This window comes from Camelus bactrianus, chromosome 1 (genome assembly GCF_048773025.1).
Source record: "Camelus bactrianus isolate YW-2024 breed Bactrian camel chromosome 1, ASM4877302v1, whole genome shotgun sequence".
Taxonomy (NCBI): Eukaryota; Metazoa; Chordata; class Mammalia; order Artiodactyla; family Camelidae; genus Camelus; species Camelus bactrianus.
The window spans coordinates 59,289,310-59,310,515 of record NC_133539.1 but is presented as its reverse complement, the minus strand read 5'-3'; the positions used below and the strand labels follow the sequence as shown (position 1 = coordinate 59,310,515).

The window sequence follows — 21,206 nt, the reverse complement described above, 5'->3', positions numbered from 1 at the left end:
CAGATCTCAGCTAATGGCAGCGTTATTTGTAATAGGAGAGAGAGAGAGAGAGAGAGGATTCTGGAAATACATTGTAATAGGAAACACCAGGAATCTGTTTCCCCACCTAGATAACAATTGCACTGGCAGAATCTTTTGGATGTAATCATTCTGGAACTCTGGAGTCTATTGAAAAGTTGAAATTTCTAGGGGAAGGCTTGAATGGTAAATTGCAGGTAATTTCAATTTTAGCTCTTAGCACAGTAGCAGCAACAGATCCCCAACTCCCAGTCCAATAACTGACAGCCATACACAGGTTCCAGGCGCAGCTTGCACACAGCTTATGTGAGCCAGGGTAGGCAAAAAGCTCCCTGTCCTCCAAATTTTGGGTCTGTGCTCTCATCACTAATTGTTGCTTCTGATCACAAAGGTGCTGACAAAGAGGTGGGTGGCCATTGTTGTTGCACCTCTCATCACTGCTGCAAGCCCCTCTCCCTCTGGTTGAAGTGACTTACGGGATTTAAAGGGGTGGCACCCTTTCTTCCTCCCTTCCTTTTTCTCTTTTTCCTCTTTTGAGAGCCAGACATTAAAGACTGGTATATTCAAAATTAACTGTATATACAGGGAAAATTAGAACGTGACCATGCATGCCCAAGAAATGTACAAACTCAAAAAAGACCTGAGAAGACCTTAAGTTTACACCTCAGGCTGATCCTTGGCACTGAGACAGCTTACAACAATTATATACATACATAACAAAAACAACTATATCTCTATCTATCTATCTATCTATCTATCTATCTATCTATCTATCTATCTATCTACATACTTGGGACCAGTGGGACACTACCCAGTGGATTAATATATGCATTGTGGTACTCCCAGAAGGAGAAGAGAGAAAGGGGCACAGAAAATATTTTTTAAAACAATAGCTGAAAACCTCCCAAATTTGGTGAAAGACATGACTATAAACCCCAAAACTGAGGGAGTTTGTTACTACCTGCCCTTCAACAGCTCAAGGACAAAATGAAAGGACACTAGACAATAACTTAATGCCAAATGAAGATATAAAGCCCTCAATAAAGGTAAATACATGGGCACTGATAAAAGTTAAATTATTTTAACAACAAACAGTAACTCCACTTTTTGTTTTCTACATGATCAAAGAGACTAATACACATTTTAAAAAAATGATTAGGCTAACAGCTAACTATTACTGTAACTTTGGTTTGTAACTTGACATTTTGTTTTCTACATAATGTATTAAAAAGAATTACCAGTTCATGTTTTCATACACCCAACTTATAAAAATGTAATTTTGTGACATCAACACCCGAAAGGGGTGAGGATGGAGTTGTAAAGAAGTTTTTCTATGTTATTGAAGTTAAGCTGGTATAAATTCAAATTATAATGTTATAACTTTAGAATGTTAAATGTAATCCCCATGGTAACCACAAAGAAAATAGCTATAGAAGATGCATAGAAGGAAAAGAGAAAAAATTTAAACATTTTCACAAAAAAATTGACTAAACAGAAAAGAGGACAGTAATGCCAGGAATGAGAAACAAAAAAGCTGTAAGGCATATGAAAAAAACAAATAGCAAACTAACAGAAATCCCTCCTTATCAGTAATTACTTTTTTTAGGTACAGTTGATTTACAATATTATATTAATTGCAGGTATACCACACAGTTGATTCAAAATATTTATAGATTATGCCCTAGAGTTATTAAAAAATATTGGCTATATTCCGTGTGCTGTACAGTACTTTCTTGTAGCTTATTTATTATATACATAGTAGTTTATACCTCTTAATTCCCTGCCTCTACCATATACTGACCCCTACCCTTCCCTCTCCCCACCAGTAGCCACTAGTTTATTCTCTGTATCTATTTCTGTTTTGTTATAGACATTTGCTTATTTTATTTGTTAGATACCACATATAAATGACAACATATAGTATTTGGTTTTCTCTGTCTGACTTATTTCAATAAGCATAATACCTTCCAGGTCCATCCATATTGTTGCAATGGCAAAATTTCATTCTTTTTGTGGTTTAGTAGTATTCCATATATATATCACATCTTCTTTATTAATTCATCTGTTGATGGACACTTAGGTCTCAGGTTGCTTCCTATCTTAGCTATTGTAAATAATGCTGCTAAGAACACTGGGGTGTATGTATCTTCTTGAATTTGCGCTTTTGTTTTCTTTGGATGTATATCCAAGAGTGGAACTGCTGAATCATTTGTTAGTTCTATTTTTAGTTTTTGAGGAATCTCCACACTGTTTTCCATAGTAGCTACATCAATTTACATTCCCAACAGTGTGCAAGGGTTCCCTTTTCTCCACATTCTTGTCAACATTTGTTATTTGTGGTCTTTTTGATGATGGCCATTTTGACAGGTGTGAGGTGATGTCTCATTGTGGGTTTGATTTGCATCTCCCTGATGATTAGTGATGCTGAGCATCTTTTCATGCGCTTGTTGACCATCAGTGTGTTTCCTTTGGAAAAATGTCTATTCAGGTCTTCTGGCCACTTTTTAATCAGATTGTTTATTTTTTTGGTACTGAATTATATGAGCTGTAGATATATTTTGGACAATAATCCCTTATCAATCACATCATTTGCAAATATTTTCTTGCACTCAGTAGGTTATCTTTTTGTTTTGTTGATGGTTTCCTTGCTGTGCAAAAGCTTTTACGTTTAATTAGGTTTCATTTGTTAGTCTTGCTTTTGTTTCCTCTGCTTTAGGAGACAGAGCCTCAAAAATATTGCTATGACTTATTTCAAAGAGTGTTCTGCTTATGATTTCTTTTAGGATTTTTATAGTTTCTGAGCTTATATTTAGGTCTTTAATCCATGTTGAGTTTATTTTTATATACGGTATGAGAAAATGTTCTGATTTCATCCTTTTACATGTAGTTGTCCAGTTTTCCTACTGCCACTTATTAAAGAGATTTTTTTTCCCTATTATATATTCTTGCCTCCTTTGTCATAGATAAATTGATCATAAGTGTGTGGGTTTATTTCTGGGCTCTCTATTCTGTTCCACTGATTTATGCGCCTGTTTTTGTGCCAGTATCATATTGTTTCAGTTACGATAGCTTGGTAGTATAGTCTGAAATCAGGAAATGTGATACCTCCAGCTCCATTCTTTTTTCTTGAGATTGCTTTGGCTATCAGTAATTACTTTAAATGTAAATTGATTAAACTCCCCAAAAGAAAGAGATGAACATAATGGATAAAAACACATGGCCCAACTATATACTGTTTACAAGAGAATCATTTTTGATCCAAAGACAAATAGATTGATAGTTAAAGAATGGAAAAAGATGTTCAAAGCAAATAGTAACCAAAAGAGAGCAGGTGTGGCTATACTTATATTAGACAAAATAGATTTTTAATCAAAAAAGTTCACGAGAGAAAAAGAAGAACATTATATATTAATAAAAGGCTTAATACAGCAAGAAGATGTAACAGTTATAAATATTTAGGCACCTAATAACAGACCATCAAAATAGATAAAGCAAAACTGATAAAACCGAAGGGAGAAATAGATAGCTATATAATATTAATTGGAGACCTCAATACACTGCTCTCAATAATGGTTACAACAACCAGAGAGAAGTAAGGAAATAGAGGATTTAACATAATAAACCAAGTAAATCTAACAGACATGTACAGAACACTCTACTCAACAACATACATATTCTTCTCAAATGCACATGGGACATTTTCCAAAATAGACCATATAATAGATCACACATTAGGTCTCAAGAGATTTAAAAAGACAGATTATCATACAAATATCTTCTATAAGTACAATGAAATTAGTAATCAGTAACAAAAAACCGGAAAAGTGATAAATTTGTGGAAATTAACATATTCTTAATCACCTAATATATCAAAAAAGAAATCATAAGGAAAATTAGAAAACACTTAGAGATGAGTGAAAACAAAAACAAAAAATACCAAAACTTACGGGATGCAGTGAAAGTAGTGCTAAGGGGGAAATTTATAATTATGAACATTTACATTGACAAAGAAGAAATTGCATGGCGACAAATGGTAACTAGGCTTATCACAGTGATCTTTCTGTAATGTATAAACATATCAAATCACTATGTTGTACACTTGAAACTAATATAATATTGTAAGTCAATTATACCTCAACTAAAAAGAAAACCCTAAACTCAAAGCTAGCAGAAGGAAAGAAATAATAAAGATTAGAGCAGAGATAAATGAAATGAAGAATAGAAAAACAGTAAAGAAAAATCAATGAAACCAAAAGTTGATTCTTCAAAGATCAACAAAATTGACAAGCCTTTAGCTAGATGGATTAAGAAAAAAACAGAAAAGACTGAAATTACTAAAATTAGAAATGACAGTGGGGACATTACTATCGATTCCACAGAATTAAAAAGTATTATAAGAGAATACTATGAACAAATTGGATAACCTACATGAAATGTACAAATTCCTAGTAACACAAAATCTACCAAGACTAAGTCATGAAGAAGTAGAAAATCTAAATAGACCTGTAACTAATCAGACGATTGAATCAGTAATCAAAAATCTCCTGACAAAGAAAGATGCTGGAACTGAGGGCATCACTACTGAATTCTGCCAAACGTTTAAAGAATAACTAACATCAATCTTACTCAAACTTTTCCAAAAAATTGAAGAGGGAACAACTCCTAATGCATTCTATAAGACCAGCATCACCCTGATATCAAAGCCAAAGATACTACAATAAAACTATAGACCAAAACCCCTTATAAATACTGATGCAAAAACCCTTAACAAAATACTAGAAAAATGAATTCAGTAGCATATTAAAAGAGTATATATCATGACCAAGTGGTATTTATTCCTGGAATGCAGGGATGGTTCAACATGAAAAATCTTCAATGTAATATGCTACACTAACAGAGTGAAGGAAAAAAAAAAAAACCCATAATCATCTCAACTGATGCATAAAATGCATTTGACAAAACTAACATCCCTTCACAATAGAAACACCTAACAAACCAGGAATACAAGGAAACTACTTCAGTATAATAAAAGCCACATATGAAAATCCTACAGTGAATAACATACTCAATGGTGAAAGATTGAAGACTTTTCCTCTAACAAGAATAAGGCAAGAATGCCCACTTTTGCTGTTTCTATTCAATATAGTACTGGGAGCCAGAGCAATTAAGCAAGAAAAAGAAATAAAAGCATTGAAATTGGAAAGGAAGAAGTAAAATTATCTTTGTTTAGTAAAATTATCTTTATCTTATATGTAGAAAATCCTAAAAACTCAACAAACACACAAAAAAACTGTCAGCCCCACAGACAAGGCTTTCATCCTCATTAAGTGTCTGCCTCAGCCTAGCCATCTGGGACTGTTCTATATTAAATTGCTGCCAGGATTTTACATCGAGTTACCTCCAATTTGTGGAACATATTCTCTACTAATGTTTTTGAAACCAATTTCTACTTCATACAGATGCTTTTCCAACAGCAATTAAAGTTTTTCTTACACACATACACACACACAAAAACTGTTAGAATTAATAAATGAATTCAACAAAGTAGCAGGATACAAAGTCAACACACAAAAATTACATTCCTGTACAACTAACAATGAACAATCTGAAAAGAAAATTAAGAAAATAATTCCATGTACAATAGCATCAAAAAGAATAAAATACTTAGGAATTAACTTACCCAAGGAGGTGAAAGAGTTGTACAATGAAAACTTCAAAACAGCGATGAAAGAAATCAAGACATAAATAAATGCAGCACATCCCATGTTCATGGACTGAAATAATATTTTAAGGGGTCAATATTACCCAAAGTAATTTACAATTCAATTCCTATCACAATCCCAGTGCCAATTTTGAGATGGAAAAACTCATCCTGAAATTCAGATGGAATCTCAAGGGACGCTTTGGAGGTTACTTCTTGATAAATTCATAATAAATTGAAAATATCATAAATAAAAAATGCACTTACAAACCTAACCTACTGAACATCATAACTTACAGTACACTGCAGAGTATATGCTGTTTACCCTCCTCACTGTGTGGCTGACTGGGAGCTGAGGCTCCTTACCACTGCCCAGCATCATGAGTATCTTACCTCATGTCACTAGCCTGGGAAAAGATCAAAATTCAAAGTAGTTTCTGCTCAATGCATATTGCTTTCACACCACCGTAAAGTTGAAAAATCCTTAGTGGGACTATCATAAGTAGAAACTCTCTATACACAGTTGGGAAAAGTCTATAAGGAAATGCACGAAATTGTTAAGAGTGGTTTTCCCTGGGTAGTGGGACCATGAGTGATATTTATTTCTTGCTGACCTATATTTTCTAAAACAAACATGTATTAATTAAGAAAAATCAGTGTAAGTTTAAAAAAGTCAACTAAGAAAAAAAAATCTGTAACCTCAGGTTAATATGCTGAAAACTTACAGGAGAGGGATGAAGAAAGAAGTTTTTACAGTTTAGTCTAATTCAAAGTTAGATTTATTACATACCTAGCTTCCCCAAATCACTCAGTATGAGTATGCAATATATTGGTGGACAGATACCAGTTTCTGGCGTTTTATTTTAACTGTAATTAAAACTTTCAAAAGATAGCTCTTTTCCCTTTAAAAAAAAATGTAATCAGTTTGGTTGTTTTATTTCTTCCCAACTTGATTTAAAACATTAACCCAAAACTCAATGCCTTAAAATACAGACACTCTCATTAAAATTCGTGCAGCATACCAACGGCAAGAATACTGCTATTCTTCATTAAGAGTAATCACTCCACTGAAGAGTAAACAACTATTCATGGAAGGAAAATCAAAATCCCAACTAATGAGCACCATTCTGAAATCAAGGGTCATATTAAAATTCTGAAAACTGCCGTCAGAATTACGCAAAGGAGACCGAGGACTGATTTTTATTGATTATCAGTAACAGAAACATTCAAAATAGCATACAAAACACCAAACTAAAAATAGAGTCAAAACCCAGAGCCAGCGCAATTCCTTCTGAAATCTATCTGCCCTCTACCGCAGTCCCTTCGTCGGCTCCTGGCGGGTCCCTGCCGCCACTTCTCCCAGCTGAGGCAGGGCAGCGGTCCTTCACCAGAAGCCCTCGCCGCACGCACAAGAACTCAGTTCTCTCAGGTGACCAAGCACACGGCTCAGCCCAGCACTCCGGCTCCTCGTCCCTTCCCGCGCGGCCCGGCCCCTCCCCTCCTCGTCCCGCCTCTCCCCTCCCCTCCCCGCCTTGCCCCACGGGATCCGGCCTTACCCCGTCGCCCCGCCCCGGCCCGCCCCGGCCCGCCCCGTTCCCCGCGCGCTCGCCTGCGTTCTACGGGGTTCTCTCACCCTCCGCCCGAGTGTGACGAGCCGGAGCCGGGAGGGGTCTATTGCGCAAGCCCAGGGAGCCGGGTTGGGGTTTGAGGAGAGGCCTTGGCTGCGCGCCGGAGACCATGAGGCGCGACGTTCGGCGGGCTCCTTCCCGGAAGCGGAAGCTCGGGGGCCGGGCCAAGGGCGGCCGGGAGTCTGCGGCGGTTAATTCCTTTTACCGTGCGGCTTTGCTTCACTCCGTCTGGACTTCCCTGAAGCTGCGAGAGATGGTTAGGTCCGGATCTCGACCGGGCCAGGTGAGGTCTGCGGACCTGAGGCGTCCACTGTAGGGGTGGAAGAGGGACTCTTGGGCCGGGAGAAGTGCACAACCTCCTTTGAAAAAATAAAAACAAGGACAGTGCTGCTGCATTAAAAATGCTGGGAGAGCAGGCGGGGCTGGGGTACCTAACCTTAACATCGTAGCCCAGCCGTCCTGCCCACAGACATATATTCTGTGTTAATCGTTACAGTCGTCCAGAGCGCTGGTTTTGGTGTGGGGCCCGGGTTTGAGTGCAGCCTCCACCGCTGGTTCGGGTGACTTAACCTCTCTCCGAGCCTCAGGACGTTGTTGCATCAAATCCAGTATCTAGGCTCTTCCAACAAGTGCCGCTATTAGCTGATCCTCCGTCACAGTTGTTGGTATTTTACTACTAGTTTAAAAAAAAAGTCTCCCAATTAGTGTCCCTGCATTTAGCCTTACCCCTCTCACATGCACTTTCCTCGTCGATTCTCTTTCCGGCTTAAAATTCAACTCTGGAAAACTTTTTTTTTCCCCATGTAAAATCTCAGTTCTTTGGCCTGTCAACACAGCCATTTCTTGATCTGGCCTGTGCATTCCTTGCCAGCCCCCACCCTCGTTCCAGTAATACGCAGCACGCTTCATCTGTTTGTTTTATCGTGCCGTGGATCCCAGCGTTCTCCCAGACTTCCATGCCTTTGCACTTTGTTCTGCCTAGAATGCCCTTCTCTCTGATATCTCCACTCGCCGTCTCCTGTCCCTCAACTCAAGGACCACTTCTAGAAACTTTGTCTAGCACTCTCACATTTCCATTCTTTGGGTGCCCCTCAGCGCTTCTTTTGTGTGCTTATTATTATTAAACCACTGTTTAGGCTAAAGGCGTTGCTAATCTTCCTAGCTACTACAGTTTGAATTTTCAGGAAGTCTATCGGTAGGAGTCAATCAATAGGAAGCAACTGCTCCTTACACAGACCCTCTACTTAGAGTGATCTTACTCAAGTATATCCACACTACCACCACCCTTTTTTCTCCTTTATTTATCAACTCACTTTTAATGCTGCTTCCCCATTAATGTGAATCTTACACTTTTTTTTCCAAGACCCAGCTCAAGACTTTCTTCATGAGTACTTCCAGACCAGCCCCACCCTTATAGATTTTTCTTTTATATTGAGTGAACTCAAAATATGTGCAGTCAGCAAGGGAAAAACATGGTTTTTGTACAGATTCAAATTACAGTTCTGCCACTACTATCATAGTGATAGTAACCAAAGTACTCTAATTCTTGAGCCTCCTTTCCCTTCTCTATAAAATGCTGCCGCAAAGAATTGGGGAGATTGAATGAGAGAACCTGGTAAAACATCTATTTCAAACTTGGCATAAAATGTGCAAGTTTAGTCTCCTGGAAAATACTTAGTTTATTACCATCTTAATGGTAATAATAGCAGCTAACATTTAGGTACCAGTTATGTGACAGCACTATTTAAGTGCTTTTACGTATTACATATAATTTCTCATTTAGTTTTCACTATAGCCTTAGGAAGTAGATACTATTATCCTCATTAGATGAGGAAATTGAGGGATGGAGAGTTCAGATAACTCTCCTACAGTTACACAACTGGTTAGCAGTGGAGACAGGATTCAGACCCAAATAGCTGGTGTCAGAGTCCAAATAGCTGGTGTCAGAGTCCATTCTTTTAAACATTATACTTAGTTACATGTAAGACTGAACAAGCCACCTTTCTGAAATTTAGGGTCCTACCTCACAGAAATAATAGCAACTTGCAGATGTGGATTAAGTGGAAACGAAAGCTTTAGTATGCTCTAAGTTATTCCATGCATGTAATTTTATCTTGCACTTGTTGGTGGAAGATACGACTCCTAAGAAATACGGTTTTCTCAAACAGCAAAGTAAAAAGTTAAATGATGATACCTAGTGGAAGTAAATGTACAATAAAGCAAAATGATTCCTTCATGCATTGCCATTTGGGGCACTTCTTTTGGAAAGCAGTTTTGCATTAAACTACTAATAACCTTTTACCAAATAATTAAGCTTTTAATCCTGAATATGAAAGGCTATTTTCAATATATGAAAAGGTTTATTTCAGGTTTGTTTTTTAATTGTGAAAAATATGAAGCAAACCAAGAACACATTGTATTACTTCCTCTCAAGGAAATACTGTACAACCATTTAAAAAATTTGAAGACTGTGTTAATATGGAAAAATATTTGAAAGTAAAAACACAAGAGTCAAAATTGCAACTATCTAGCCATGATGACTAAGTAAATTATCCATATGAAGACCTAATAGCACAGAGCACACCTCATGCCTAGATCTTGGTTTCTAAATGCTGTTGTCCACTAAAAAGAACCACGACTGCTCAGAGAAATGGTTAACTCCAGGGCTGAGGCAGGGAAATTATAAAGTGGGACTGGATACATCAAAATACAAAACTTCTGCGCAGCTAAGGAAACAGTTAATGGAGTGAAAAAGCAACTTATGGAATGGGAAAAAAATATTTGTAAGCCATATATCTAAAGTGTTCATAACCAAAATGTATAAGGAACTCCCAAAACTCAGTATCAGAAAAACAAATAACCTGATTGAAAAATGGGCAAAGGGCTTGAACAGACATTTCTTTAAGACATACAAATGGCCAGCAGGTATATGAAAAGATGCTCAACTTCACTAATCATTAGGGAAATGCAAATCAAAACCACGATGAGATATCACTTCACACCTGTTAGGATGGTTATTATAAAAAAAAAAAAAACCAAGTGTTGGAGAGGATGTAGAAAATTTGAACCTTTGTACATTGTTAATGGGAATGTAAAAGAGTGCAGCCACTATTAAAAAGTTTCCTCAAAAATTAAAAATAGAACTATCATATGATCCAGCAGTCCCACTTTGGATATTTATCCAAAAGAATTAAAAACAGGATCTTGAAGAGATATTTGCACTCTCATGTTCATTACAACATTATTCACAACATTCGAGGTGTAACAACCTAAATATCCCTTGATAGACTAGTGGTTACACAATGGAATATTATTCAGCCTCTTAGGTATCTCAAATAAAGTAATAGAAGCAGAGTAGATTGGTAGTTGCCAGGAGCTGGAGGGAATGGGAAATGGAGAGTTGCTATTCAATGGGTATAAAGTTTTAGTTAACGTAAAAGTAAGTTCTAGAGATCTGTTGAACAACATCATGCCTATTGTTAACACTGTATTGTACACTTAAAAAAATTTGTTAAGAGGGTAGATGTCATGTTAAATATTCTAACAATAAAAAAAAACAAAACAAAACCCATAGCACCTTATTTTAGAAAGTAAGGAATAGCTAAAAAATAATGGGGACATATGTTAAGGTTTGAAGAGGCTCCTACTGACAGAATCTGGGACAATTTGAACATCAAAATAAATAATGATAATAATGCATCATAACCCATTAAATAAAATAGGAATCAATGAGTCCATGTAACAAATGAAAAAGTACTTCACAAATGTTGAATGCCAGCTAATAAATGTGGAAGGAATGATGTAAGTTAGAAAAATAACCACTTGACACATGATTAAGTCAAGAATCCTCAGTGGGTGTCAAAACTACTGGATGAAAGTTTGATTAATATGATGTCTGCATAATCTCAGAGTATCTCCATCATATTCCAAGTTATCTTAAGGAAAAGTAAAACTCTTATCAACCCAGTTTAAAAACTGTGTTCTCAGTAGCATTCTTAGAAGGAGAGTATATATATGCAAGCAAATAATAGAATATTATATAACTCCAGGAAGTTTAATAGTTACAACCTAAAGCTATCTTGGGATGAAATGTGTAAACATGTCCAAAAAAATCATAAATGTAATTGCCAACAATGACAATACCTGAAGGGTAAAACGAGGGAGTGAGTATGGAATTTAACCATCTTTTAAAAATTATATTTTGAATAGAAATATTTATCAGATATAAAGTTATTAAGATACAAAAAGGTAACCATGGAAAGTCCCTTATTGCTCTGTCTCCCAGATACTCAGTTTCCTTCCCGAGAGGCAAATGCAATTAGTTGTTTCTCGTATAACTCCCAAGATATTGGATACATATAGAAGCAAATACATTTTTTTCTGTATTCTATACAGAAAGTAGCCCACTTAAATTACCTTTAAAGTTAAAAATTAAAAAAACATGACTCATAAATATGAGTTTAAAAATAAAGATTGAGAGGATAAGATGTAGATAAAGAGGAATGATAGAGTTTTCATGCACTAGTCTTGTCAGATATTCTAAAGAATGTGGATAAATAGAATCCGAGTTAAGAATTCTGTTCTATATCTGGAATTAACTTGCATGTTTTGAAGAATTGATGAATGTATTACATGTTCAGGGACTGATTATAGTCCAAACTTAGTATAGTAGGGACATCTGGTTAAAATAATATCTCAACTTCATTTTCAGCTTAAATAAATTTATGGAACAAATGCTTGTGTTGCTTGACATTTTATATAGAACAAATTATAAGAGTTCAATTGTAATCATGGATTTTATTAAAAATAGATAACATGATACATACATAAAATGGAATATTATTCAACCTTAGCAAGGAAGAGAACTTTGCACATGCTGCAGCATGGATGAACCTTGAAGATACTATGCTAAGCAGAATAAGCCAGTCACGAAAGGACAAATAATGTATGATTCCATTTATATGAGCTTCCTTGAGTAGCCAAATTAATAGAGACAAATTAAAGGGTGGTTATCAAAGACTCAGAGAAGTAGGGGATGAGAGGTTAATGATTAATGGGTACTGAATTTCAGTTTGTAAGATAAATAAGTTCTGGAGATGGATGGTAATGATGATTGTACAACAACGTGAATGTATTTAATACCATAGAACTATATACTTTAAAGTGGCTGATACTTTTTCTGTTACGTATGTTTTACTACAATAAAGAAAGGAAGCAATGACATTTCAGGTTTTGTTAAAACAGGATACTGAGAATATAATAGAAAAATGTTTGTTTACCTACTACAATGTAATGCATTATGTCGTAGGTGTTATCTTCAGGAAAGCACCCTGGACCTGCTAAGTTAACAAGTGGGAAGAAAGGGTAAGTACTTAAGGAAGTCTTCAATTTCAGGAAATGTCAAGAGATTTTCAGGTCTTTGGGCTGGACTAAATTTTGCCTATCCCAGAAAACTAGATGGGTCTCTACCTTCACAAAACTCTGGGGAGGAACCTTGCCTATCTACCCATGTCGATCATCTGAGTGTTTAATAGGCTTTATAATCTTTATAAAGTCCTGCGTAAATCTTTTACATAGTTGGACAAGCTTTCTTATCCAACCTTTGCTGGAAAGAAAATGACTATAATGTATTTTGAGAAAAAAAACTTTTTGTATTACTTGTAAAAATATTAACAAACTTGTTTTCTAGGACCCATGTAAGAAAGATACCCCGTTTTAATGCAGATTCTGGCTGTCCCACTCATTCCGATTCAGAAAGTCAGGTAAGATTAAGCTGAACAGATACAATATATACAATTTTAGTTAGTTTCAGGTAAAAGCTAAGAAGTGGGAATAAAAATTCAAAGGTAAAGTATTAATTGCCGTTATGAAGAGTGAAGGCTTTTTGCTTCAATACATGTTTTCTACCAATAATAAGTTATTTCTAAATAAGGAAGTTTTAAAATTACAGAATTTTGTTTCCTACATTAAAATTTTATGTACAAATTTTTCAATGACTTTCTCCTTACAGACTGAAACTGTACAGGGGCTTGATGGTTGTGCCTCTCTTCTGCGGGACATTTTAAGAAATGAAGATTCAGGTTTTATTTTTTAGATGTTTATTTGCTGATCACCTTTTCTCAATTAAGTAGTTCTCTTAATGTTAATGAATTTTTGTCTTAATTATTAATAGGTTCAGAAATAGCATATTTGGGAAATAGATATAACCCCAAACCTTTGGAAAGCAAAAGATACGGATCTAAGAAGAAAGGACATGAAAAGCATGCTTTTCCTTCAGTAGTCCGCAAAGAAATTTGTAAGTATTTTTTCTCCTATTTACTTAAACGTAATGCTTATTTGGGGGGGGGGGTTGATAAATTATTGGGATTATGCAGTTGGTCTTTCATGGTAGTAACATTGGTTATTCAGGTGTGTGTGTGCTGGTACTTTTTTTCTCCCCCTCTATTTAGCTTCTAATCACTGAGTAGTTACTTTGTTTACTATCACTTTCCCAAGAAAAAAAGTAGGAAAAAAAGTGACTAGGTTTTATGGGAGAAGAGGTTCAAACTCAGAATAACATTTGGTAGGTGTGTAAGGTTATCTTTGTTCTCCCTGCCCCTTGTTTCCGTAGATACTTGCAAATTGGTTGGGTTTCATGTGTATACTTATTATTTAAAAAATACTCTATGTATATGCATATATTCTCAGTGGGTTCAGTAGCTCAACATTTTGAGCTGCACAGTTAGAAGACATGGTACCTAGGAAGGGAAAATTCCAAGTTAGGTAGCTATATAAGGAAAGAAAGCCTGCCACCGATTGACAGTGAATAGCCAAGGATATTTTACACCCTCACAGTTAACTTCCTGACTTAATTAAATGTAATAATGCAGTTTAGGATAAGCAAGTTTTGATCACGTTGTTCCATAGAGGCCTATAGAACAAGAAAGCCCTAAATGGAGATGAAAATGTCCACAATGGCAATTCAGATGAAACCAGCTAGAATGGAACCAGCTAGTTCCACAGTTGATGTGGGCCAAAAGTGTTAGCATAGCAGTACCTGCTTAGATTCAGCTTAGGGAAAGGGTAAGGTCTAGAAAATCATCTATAGCAATTGCCCTAGACACTAAGAGCTCAGGATCCAGGCAAAGAGGCTGAGAAAATGAGGGTAGAGCATTCAGAGGACTAGAGGTTGGTGTTGCTGATGGTCCTGCATCAGAGAAGTAAGGCAGAGAAAACAGTTTACTAACCTATCTTGGAGGCCAGTCACATTTAGCCTCACATTGTCTTTATTTGCACTGCTTAAGATGATAGTCACTAGCCACAAGTGGCCAATCAGGCACTCCAAGAGTGGCTAGTACAACCAAGGTGCTGAATTATAAATGTTATTTAGTTTTAATTAATTTAAATTTAACTTTGAAAACTGACACTTGATCTAGTTATTAGAAAACTTTTAAATATGTTTGGAATAACTTGAGTAAATGAATCTACTTTTTCAACTGTACATTTTATTAAATGTAAATACAGATCAAGGATTTCTGATGAAAATTTACCATCCAGATTGAAATATGCTTTATAGTAAAATACACAGTATGCATAGAAGATTTAATGCAAAACATAAAATATCTCAATTTTTAATGTTAATTACATATTGAAATGTTAAGATTTTGGCTATATTGATTTGAATAAAACAAAAATTAATTTTACCTATTTTTTACTCTTTTAATATAGCTACTGGAAAATTTTAAATTGCACATATGGTTTACATTATACTTCTATTGGACAACATTGGTCTAAACCAGGGGTCAGCATACTACTGCCAGTTTTGTTTTGTAAATAATATTTATTTATTTTGTAAATAAAGTTTCGTCAGAGCACAGTCATGTTAATTCATTTATATATTTTCTATGGTTGCTCCTGTGCTGCAGTGATAAAGGTGAGTAGTTGTGACAACGACCATCTGGCCTGCTAAGTGAAAAATGTTTATTGCCTAGCCTTTTAAGAAAAAATGTGCTAATCCCAGGTCTAACTCTTAAACTAGAGGCCTATTTATTAGGGCCCAATGGACAAAGAAAGGAGTGGTAGCACCAACTGCCTGTTCCTGCTTTTTTCTTCAAGGCAGGTTATTTTTTGTCCAGGGCACCGTCCTCAAGGAACTCTCATTTGCAATGTACATCGATGACAATGGTGCCATGGTAGCAACTCGTTGGATCCTAGCTTAACTGTTTGTTAGCAGCGTTCCAACAGAAAATAGCTGGCAACACTCAAATTAAGATAATTCAAAGAGGGTTTATTTACAAAGAAACTCATTGCAAAAGTGTGACTAGGGTATAGGGAAACCACAAGTGACTGTGCTAGTCCAGTGCTGGCAGCAGCAACAGAGCTGTTACTCTCCCTAGATCTTAAGGGATGAGGTGGGGAAGGGGTTACTGGGACTCAGAGATACTGTTGTGTAGAGTAGGCTGCCTTGAGAAGAGCAGTGAGCTTTAAGGGACAAAGCCAGGCCAAGGTGGCCTTGTTAGAGAGGTAGTTGGGAACAAATACTCTGAATTTATGCTTCTTCCTTTCCTTGATAATGCCAGGGCTCCCATTGGATTGGGTCCAGCTGGAACCCTGTTGATGTGTATCAGGTCTGGGGTTTGATTTTTGTTCTTACAAGCTAATAAGTCAGCCTTACTATGTCATGCATGTTTACAGGAACCACAAGACTCCTGGGGTCAGAGACAAAGGACCTTATCACTCATAACACAGCAAGCAGCATGTATATTAGCATATTTGTGTTAGTTATCCCTCACTACTAGTTCCCACTGAGATGATGGAATAGATCCAAGTGGATGCTGCACATGCTACAAGTTTAAGTTTCAGCTGAGGAACACTGAGCTTGAGGAATCTATTGCTTTGGTAGTAAGCAGTAAACAAGCTTATACTTTCCTCAGGGGGAAACATTACCTTTTTCCTCAGGGCTGCTCGCTACAAACACAACCCTGAGAAATGGCTCAGGTAAAGAGCTTAGGTCAAGTCCTTACTTCCTTGGTAGACCCAGCAAGACATGTAGGAGCAGAAGAGACCCACGATGGAATGTCTCTTAACAATGTAATCCATACAGATCAGCATCCGTGAGACAGCAGAGCAGAAAAGAATGGGTAGAGGATGGGTTTGGAGGAGCACATTAGAAAGATCTGGCCTTCTGTCCCTAGCATTAAATTCTTATTTGCATTAGAGTCAGATGAGTAGTTCTGGCCAGTGATCAGGATACAACATTCTTGTCATCCTTTCCCCTATGTTTTCATCATCAGAAGGAAGGACCTACTTCTTACAGGACAATCTCTTTTAGAGCTGCAGTATTAGAAATTGATTCTCATTGACTTACTCACTTCTAAGATTGACTCATTGGAAGCAGAAGCCTTTTTCCCTCTGGTTAAATTACTTATCTTTTTTAGTTTACCAAACTCTGTAGCACTGTCTAAAAAGGATCATCTTTTTTTCTTTTCTTTTCTGTAGTTGGCAGCTGTTAACAAGTACAAGGGTTTTGCTCTGTTATCACAGTGCTCAGCACACACAAAAACCACACTCAGTGTTTGCTTTCTTTTCTCTCTCTCCACAAGTGAGATAATCATAAAGAGAATGGTAAGGAATCTGTTACAGCATGTTAACTAGTATCTGTGTATCATTTTAATTTTAAGATACATTATCTTACTCTTTTGTGTTAAGTGTCATCTGGGGCTTGGGCTCCTTCTATACTTTCTGTCTGGGGCCTCCCTGATCAATGAGTGTCTGTGGAGTCATGCCCACCCACCCTGATGCATAAGGGAGGAAGGAAGCAGAAAGGCAGTTCCAGAAGTGTGTTGAGAGCTTACTTGACAGTGCTCCTGATGTTTAAAGAAAAAAATTTTTTAATAAGCAGCTTTTTACATTTTGATAACTGTGTTGAATGCTGTGGGCACATGACCCTAGTTTCAGTATCATATATATATTTCTGCCCTCACCTTGGGGAAATAAACCTCTACAGGCAGAATATTTTGAACACTGATTGCTCCCATCAAGGCCAGGTGTTCTTTTACATATTTCAAATTATGATGGGCATCCAGCAGCTCTTATCTGCAGTGGATGTTCTATATTTGGGTGGCAGGAATTATCTTACCTGTCAGACAGTGCTTGTATATCCAAACAAAAGTGCTGTACAGCAGCTACAATTCCAGGACAGAAAAAGTTTTGTGAACTGAATAAATGAGTGTATCCCTTTCATGAATTCTAGTTACCAACTGACACCAATTAGACATTGCCCTCCTAATCTGTTAGGTAAAATGTTTATGTAGGGTGCTTTGGTATAGTAAACAAGAGCAAGTAAACATACTTTCTTTGTATTTGTATAATAACAGGCTTATTTTGGTGGTAGTGGTGGGTTTTTTAAATTTTAAAATTGCATATCCATTTTTGTCTTGGATAATTTGCTTTATAATTTTGTCTCTTAAATATAAATATACAACATTCTCAGTAGAGTTTCACATAGATTGAGCTAATTAAGGAGCAAAATAAGTCATTTTAATTATAAAGCTCTGATTTTTAAGAAATGTTTGAAGTTTATTACATTATGTTGGGTGATGACATTTGCTGGCAAAAGCATAATATTGTAGTTCAGCTTTATCAGAGATTGTGAAAACCACCCCTTGAGAAGAAGGTGAATGAAAAAAAAAAAAAGGAAGGTGAATGAGAGCCAATGTGAGTGTAAAATCTGAGAATTCCTCAAACCAGGCAGTTCTTATCTTATGGGACCAAAGGAAATTGAAGAGCAGAAGAGAGACCCAGGAGTCAGGAGGAAAGGAAGAGCAGTGTGCTGGGCGGCCTTGGGCTGCCTGTGATCTCACCCTTCATCATTTTAGATTTCAAAGTTAAAATATTTTAGAGGATACTTTTCCATTAGATTTATTATAAAATTGTATTTCCAATAAGAAATAATTTGTTAATAGAATGTTTATTAACCAATTTGTTGTAGCTTGTCTGTTCAGATAGTGAAGAGTAACTGTTAAATGTTTTTGGTTTTAATCACCTCAGAGAGGACATGCTTAGAGGTATATTATTGGTATCAGAGAGGAAGATTTGTGAATATGAAATATTTACTTGTCTGTATTGACTTTGTAGTCATTTAGTAATAGATATAACACTTAGTGAGTTCTTACTATGTGTTGGACATTGATACTTTACATGTGCTATCTCACTTTTCACAACAGTCTTATGAAATAGATAATGTTATTATTATCATTTTTCTAACAAGGAGGAGGAGGCCAAGAGAGGTTAAGTAATTTGCCAGAAGTTAACTCAGCTAGTAACTGCTAGAGCTCGTATTGAGGCCGCAGAAGTATGTTCACGACAAAAAGTTATCTCAAAAGGAAGCTTAGCCCAAGTCGAAATGGAAGGATCCAATAACTCCAACCATTTTTGTAGTCAAATATTAATTTAGTAGTCTTTTTCTTTAAATTATTTTTCTATCTTCATTGGTTATAGTATTTCATCTGCCTTTAACTTTTTGCCTTTACTTATAAGTTTTATGCTTTTAGCAATGTTTTTCCTTCAATAAAATGTATATGTGTTTGGGGAATTCAATACCATTTAAAAAAATTTAACTGTTTTCACTTTTTAAATAATTAAGGTGTAACTTTCATAAAGCAAGTGCATAAATCTCGGTAAATTTTTACACATGTCTACACCCATATGTAGCTTTGGAGACTTTAAATGCCACTATCCAGATGAAAATACAAAACATTTCAGTACCCTACCAGGCTCCTACTCATCAGTATCCTCACTACCACCTATCTCCTCCTCAAGGTCACTTTTCTGACTTTTAACTCCGTTGGATGGTTTTACTGTCTTTGAACTTCATATAGATGCAGTTGTACACTATGTAGTCTGACTCTTTCACATAACATCATATCTGTTAATTTCATCTAGGCAGTTTAAGTATGTGAGTAATTTGTTCTTTTCCATTGCTGTCTAGTGTTCCATCATATGAGTATACCACAGTTTATCCATTTCTACTATTCATGGCTATTAGGGTATTTTCAGTTTTTGGCTACTGCAAATATACCTGTTGTGAGCATTCTTGTACACATCTCTTAGTAGACATAAACACTCATTTCTGTTAGGCATATACCCAGAGGTACAATTGCTGTGTCATAGAATATGTTTAGCTTTGGTAAGTCCTACCAAAAGCTATATATTTTTCTAAATTTATTTTGTATCCTGATAACCTGTGATCTACCAAAAACATTCTCATTTCTGATAATAGTCTTTAAAAAACATTTGGGAAGGGGATCTTATTAGACAAAGAGATTTTAATATTTATCTTTACAGTAGTGCTATATAGAAAACTTTGTTGTTTTTCATGTATTAGTTTATTAATACCAGGTTTCTACTTTGTACTACTTTGTATATAGATTAGTACAAGATTCTGTGGGAGAAAATAATGAAATGTAAGATACAGCCCTGCCTAAAGAAGCTTATAGTTTAGTCAGGTAGGCAAGAGAATGAAAAATAAATGATAATAGTACCATATGCAAGTGATACATGATTTGTATAGACAGTGTGCTCTAGGATGGTGAAGAGCAGTCACTAGACTGGAATGATTGGAAAAGGCTTCATAGGAGAGGGAAGCCTTCAGGTGAGCTTTGGTGAGTGGGTGGAACTGAATTGGAATGGGTGGTTCTTCATGAGTAATATTTTACGGAAAGTGAGAAAAACTTATTTTAGGAGTCTAAATTGGCCTGATTGCAATGAAAAATTACTGATTAGAGGGTGATGGGAAGATGGTTGGAAAAGTATGTTGTTGTCAGGCTTTTTGGAGACTTTAAATGCCAGGTTAAGGTGTTGTTTGAGGCCCAATGTGTAGATTAAATCCAATTTTATTCTTGCTCTGAGAACTCTAATTTATTATTATTATTATTTTATGGTCAAAGCATCAGGATTATACAAAGTATTCTGTTTTTCCTATTCCATTCCCCCTCTCAAGAGCATGTACTGGACAAGGATCAAAGTGAAAAGAGTTTCATTAAATAACACTCTTCAGAGGAGACCTATAAATGAAGGAGAGATTTTATGAATAGCATTTAATAAAGATTTTCAGGACATAGTATAGATAATTTTTTGCTAAAGAACTTAATTCATTACCTACTTTAAAAAAAATAATTTGAGGTGATTTTCTTTAGGGAGTGATAGCAATAAAGCCCTTCTGTAAACTATATGATGTACTGAACTACTTCTGAGAGTCCTTTTTTCCCTAAAGCTTATGGTAAAAGATTCTTTTTGAAGAATCATATTTCAAGAACTTTTTTCCCTTTTTTCACATTAGTATCTTCAGATAGTAAGAAACCTATACCTAATGAAGCTTCTGCTGGAAGTGAAAGAGACTCATCAGATATACCACAAAATTGGTCACTACAAGATCATTATAGAATGTATTCACCCGTAATATACCAAGCCCTCTGTGAGCATGTGCAGACTCAAATGTCACTGATGAATGACTTGGCTTCAAAGAGCAACCCTAATGGAATTCCTACTGTACCTTGCCACACTGTGTCTGGTTCTGGTTAGTATGAATGAGGTTTTAAAAGACATGAATATAAGCTCTAATTAAGTTGACTGGTAGTTGTATAAGCAGTATGAGATGTGAATGATCTTTTCTCCCTGTTACCTTTTAGAATCTCAGGCAACTCCACATTCTAGTTATGGCTTATCCCACTCCACCCCAGTCCTGTTATCTCAGCACTCACCCTGCCCTCCAATGGTTCATTGTGTGAGTACAGTTTATATACTATACAAGTAATAATTTGCATTTAGAAATTGTTATCTTAAGAGAAAAAACTGAATTTGCTGATTGTATCTTATTGCCC

General features: G+C 36.1%; 1 protein-coding gene across 5 annotated transcripts in view; it reads left to right on the top strand.

Annotated features, from left to right (window-relative positions):
• Nucleotides 1-7,305: 7,305 nt before the first annotated feature.
• Nucleotides 7,306-21,206, top strand: part of CCDC14 (coiled-coil domain containing 14) — a 36,796-nt gene continuing 22,895 nt past the window's right edge. For 2 of the 5 annotated variants that reach the window (XM_045507209.2, XM_010970919.3), the window contains exons 1-7: nucleotides 7,319-7,630; nucleotides 12,656-12,711; nucleotides 13,037-13,109; nucleotides 13,358-13,427; nucleotides 13,520-13,642; nucleotides 20,666-20,902; nucleotides 21,015-21,109. In XM_045507209.2, the coding sequence (XP_045363165.1) occupies nucleotides 7,457-7,630; nucleotides 12,656-12,711; nucleotides 13,037-13,109; nucleotides 13,358-13,427; nucleotides 13,520-13,642; nucleotides 20,666-20,902; nucleotides 21,015-21,109 (828 nt within the window). In that variant the 5' untranslated portion in view covers nucleotides 7,319-7,456. Of the gene's footprint in view, nucleotides 7,631-12,655; nucleotides 12,712-13,036; nucleotides 13,110-13,357; nucleotides 13,428-13,519; nucleotides 13,643-20,665; nucleotides 20,903-21,014; nucleotides 21,110-21,206 lie in introns of all 5 variants that reach the window. The other 3 variants (XM_045507212.2, XM_045507211.2, XM_045507210.2) reach the window with 3 other exon arrangements.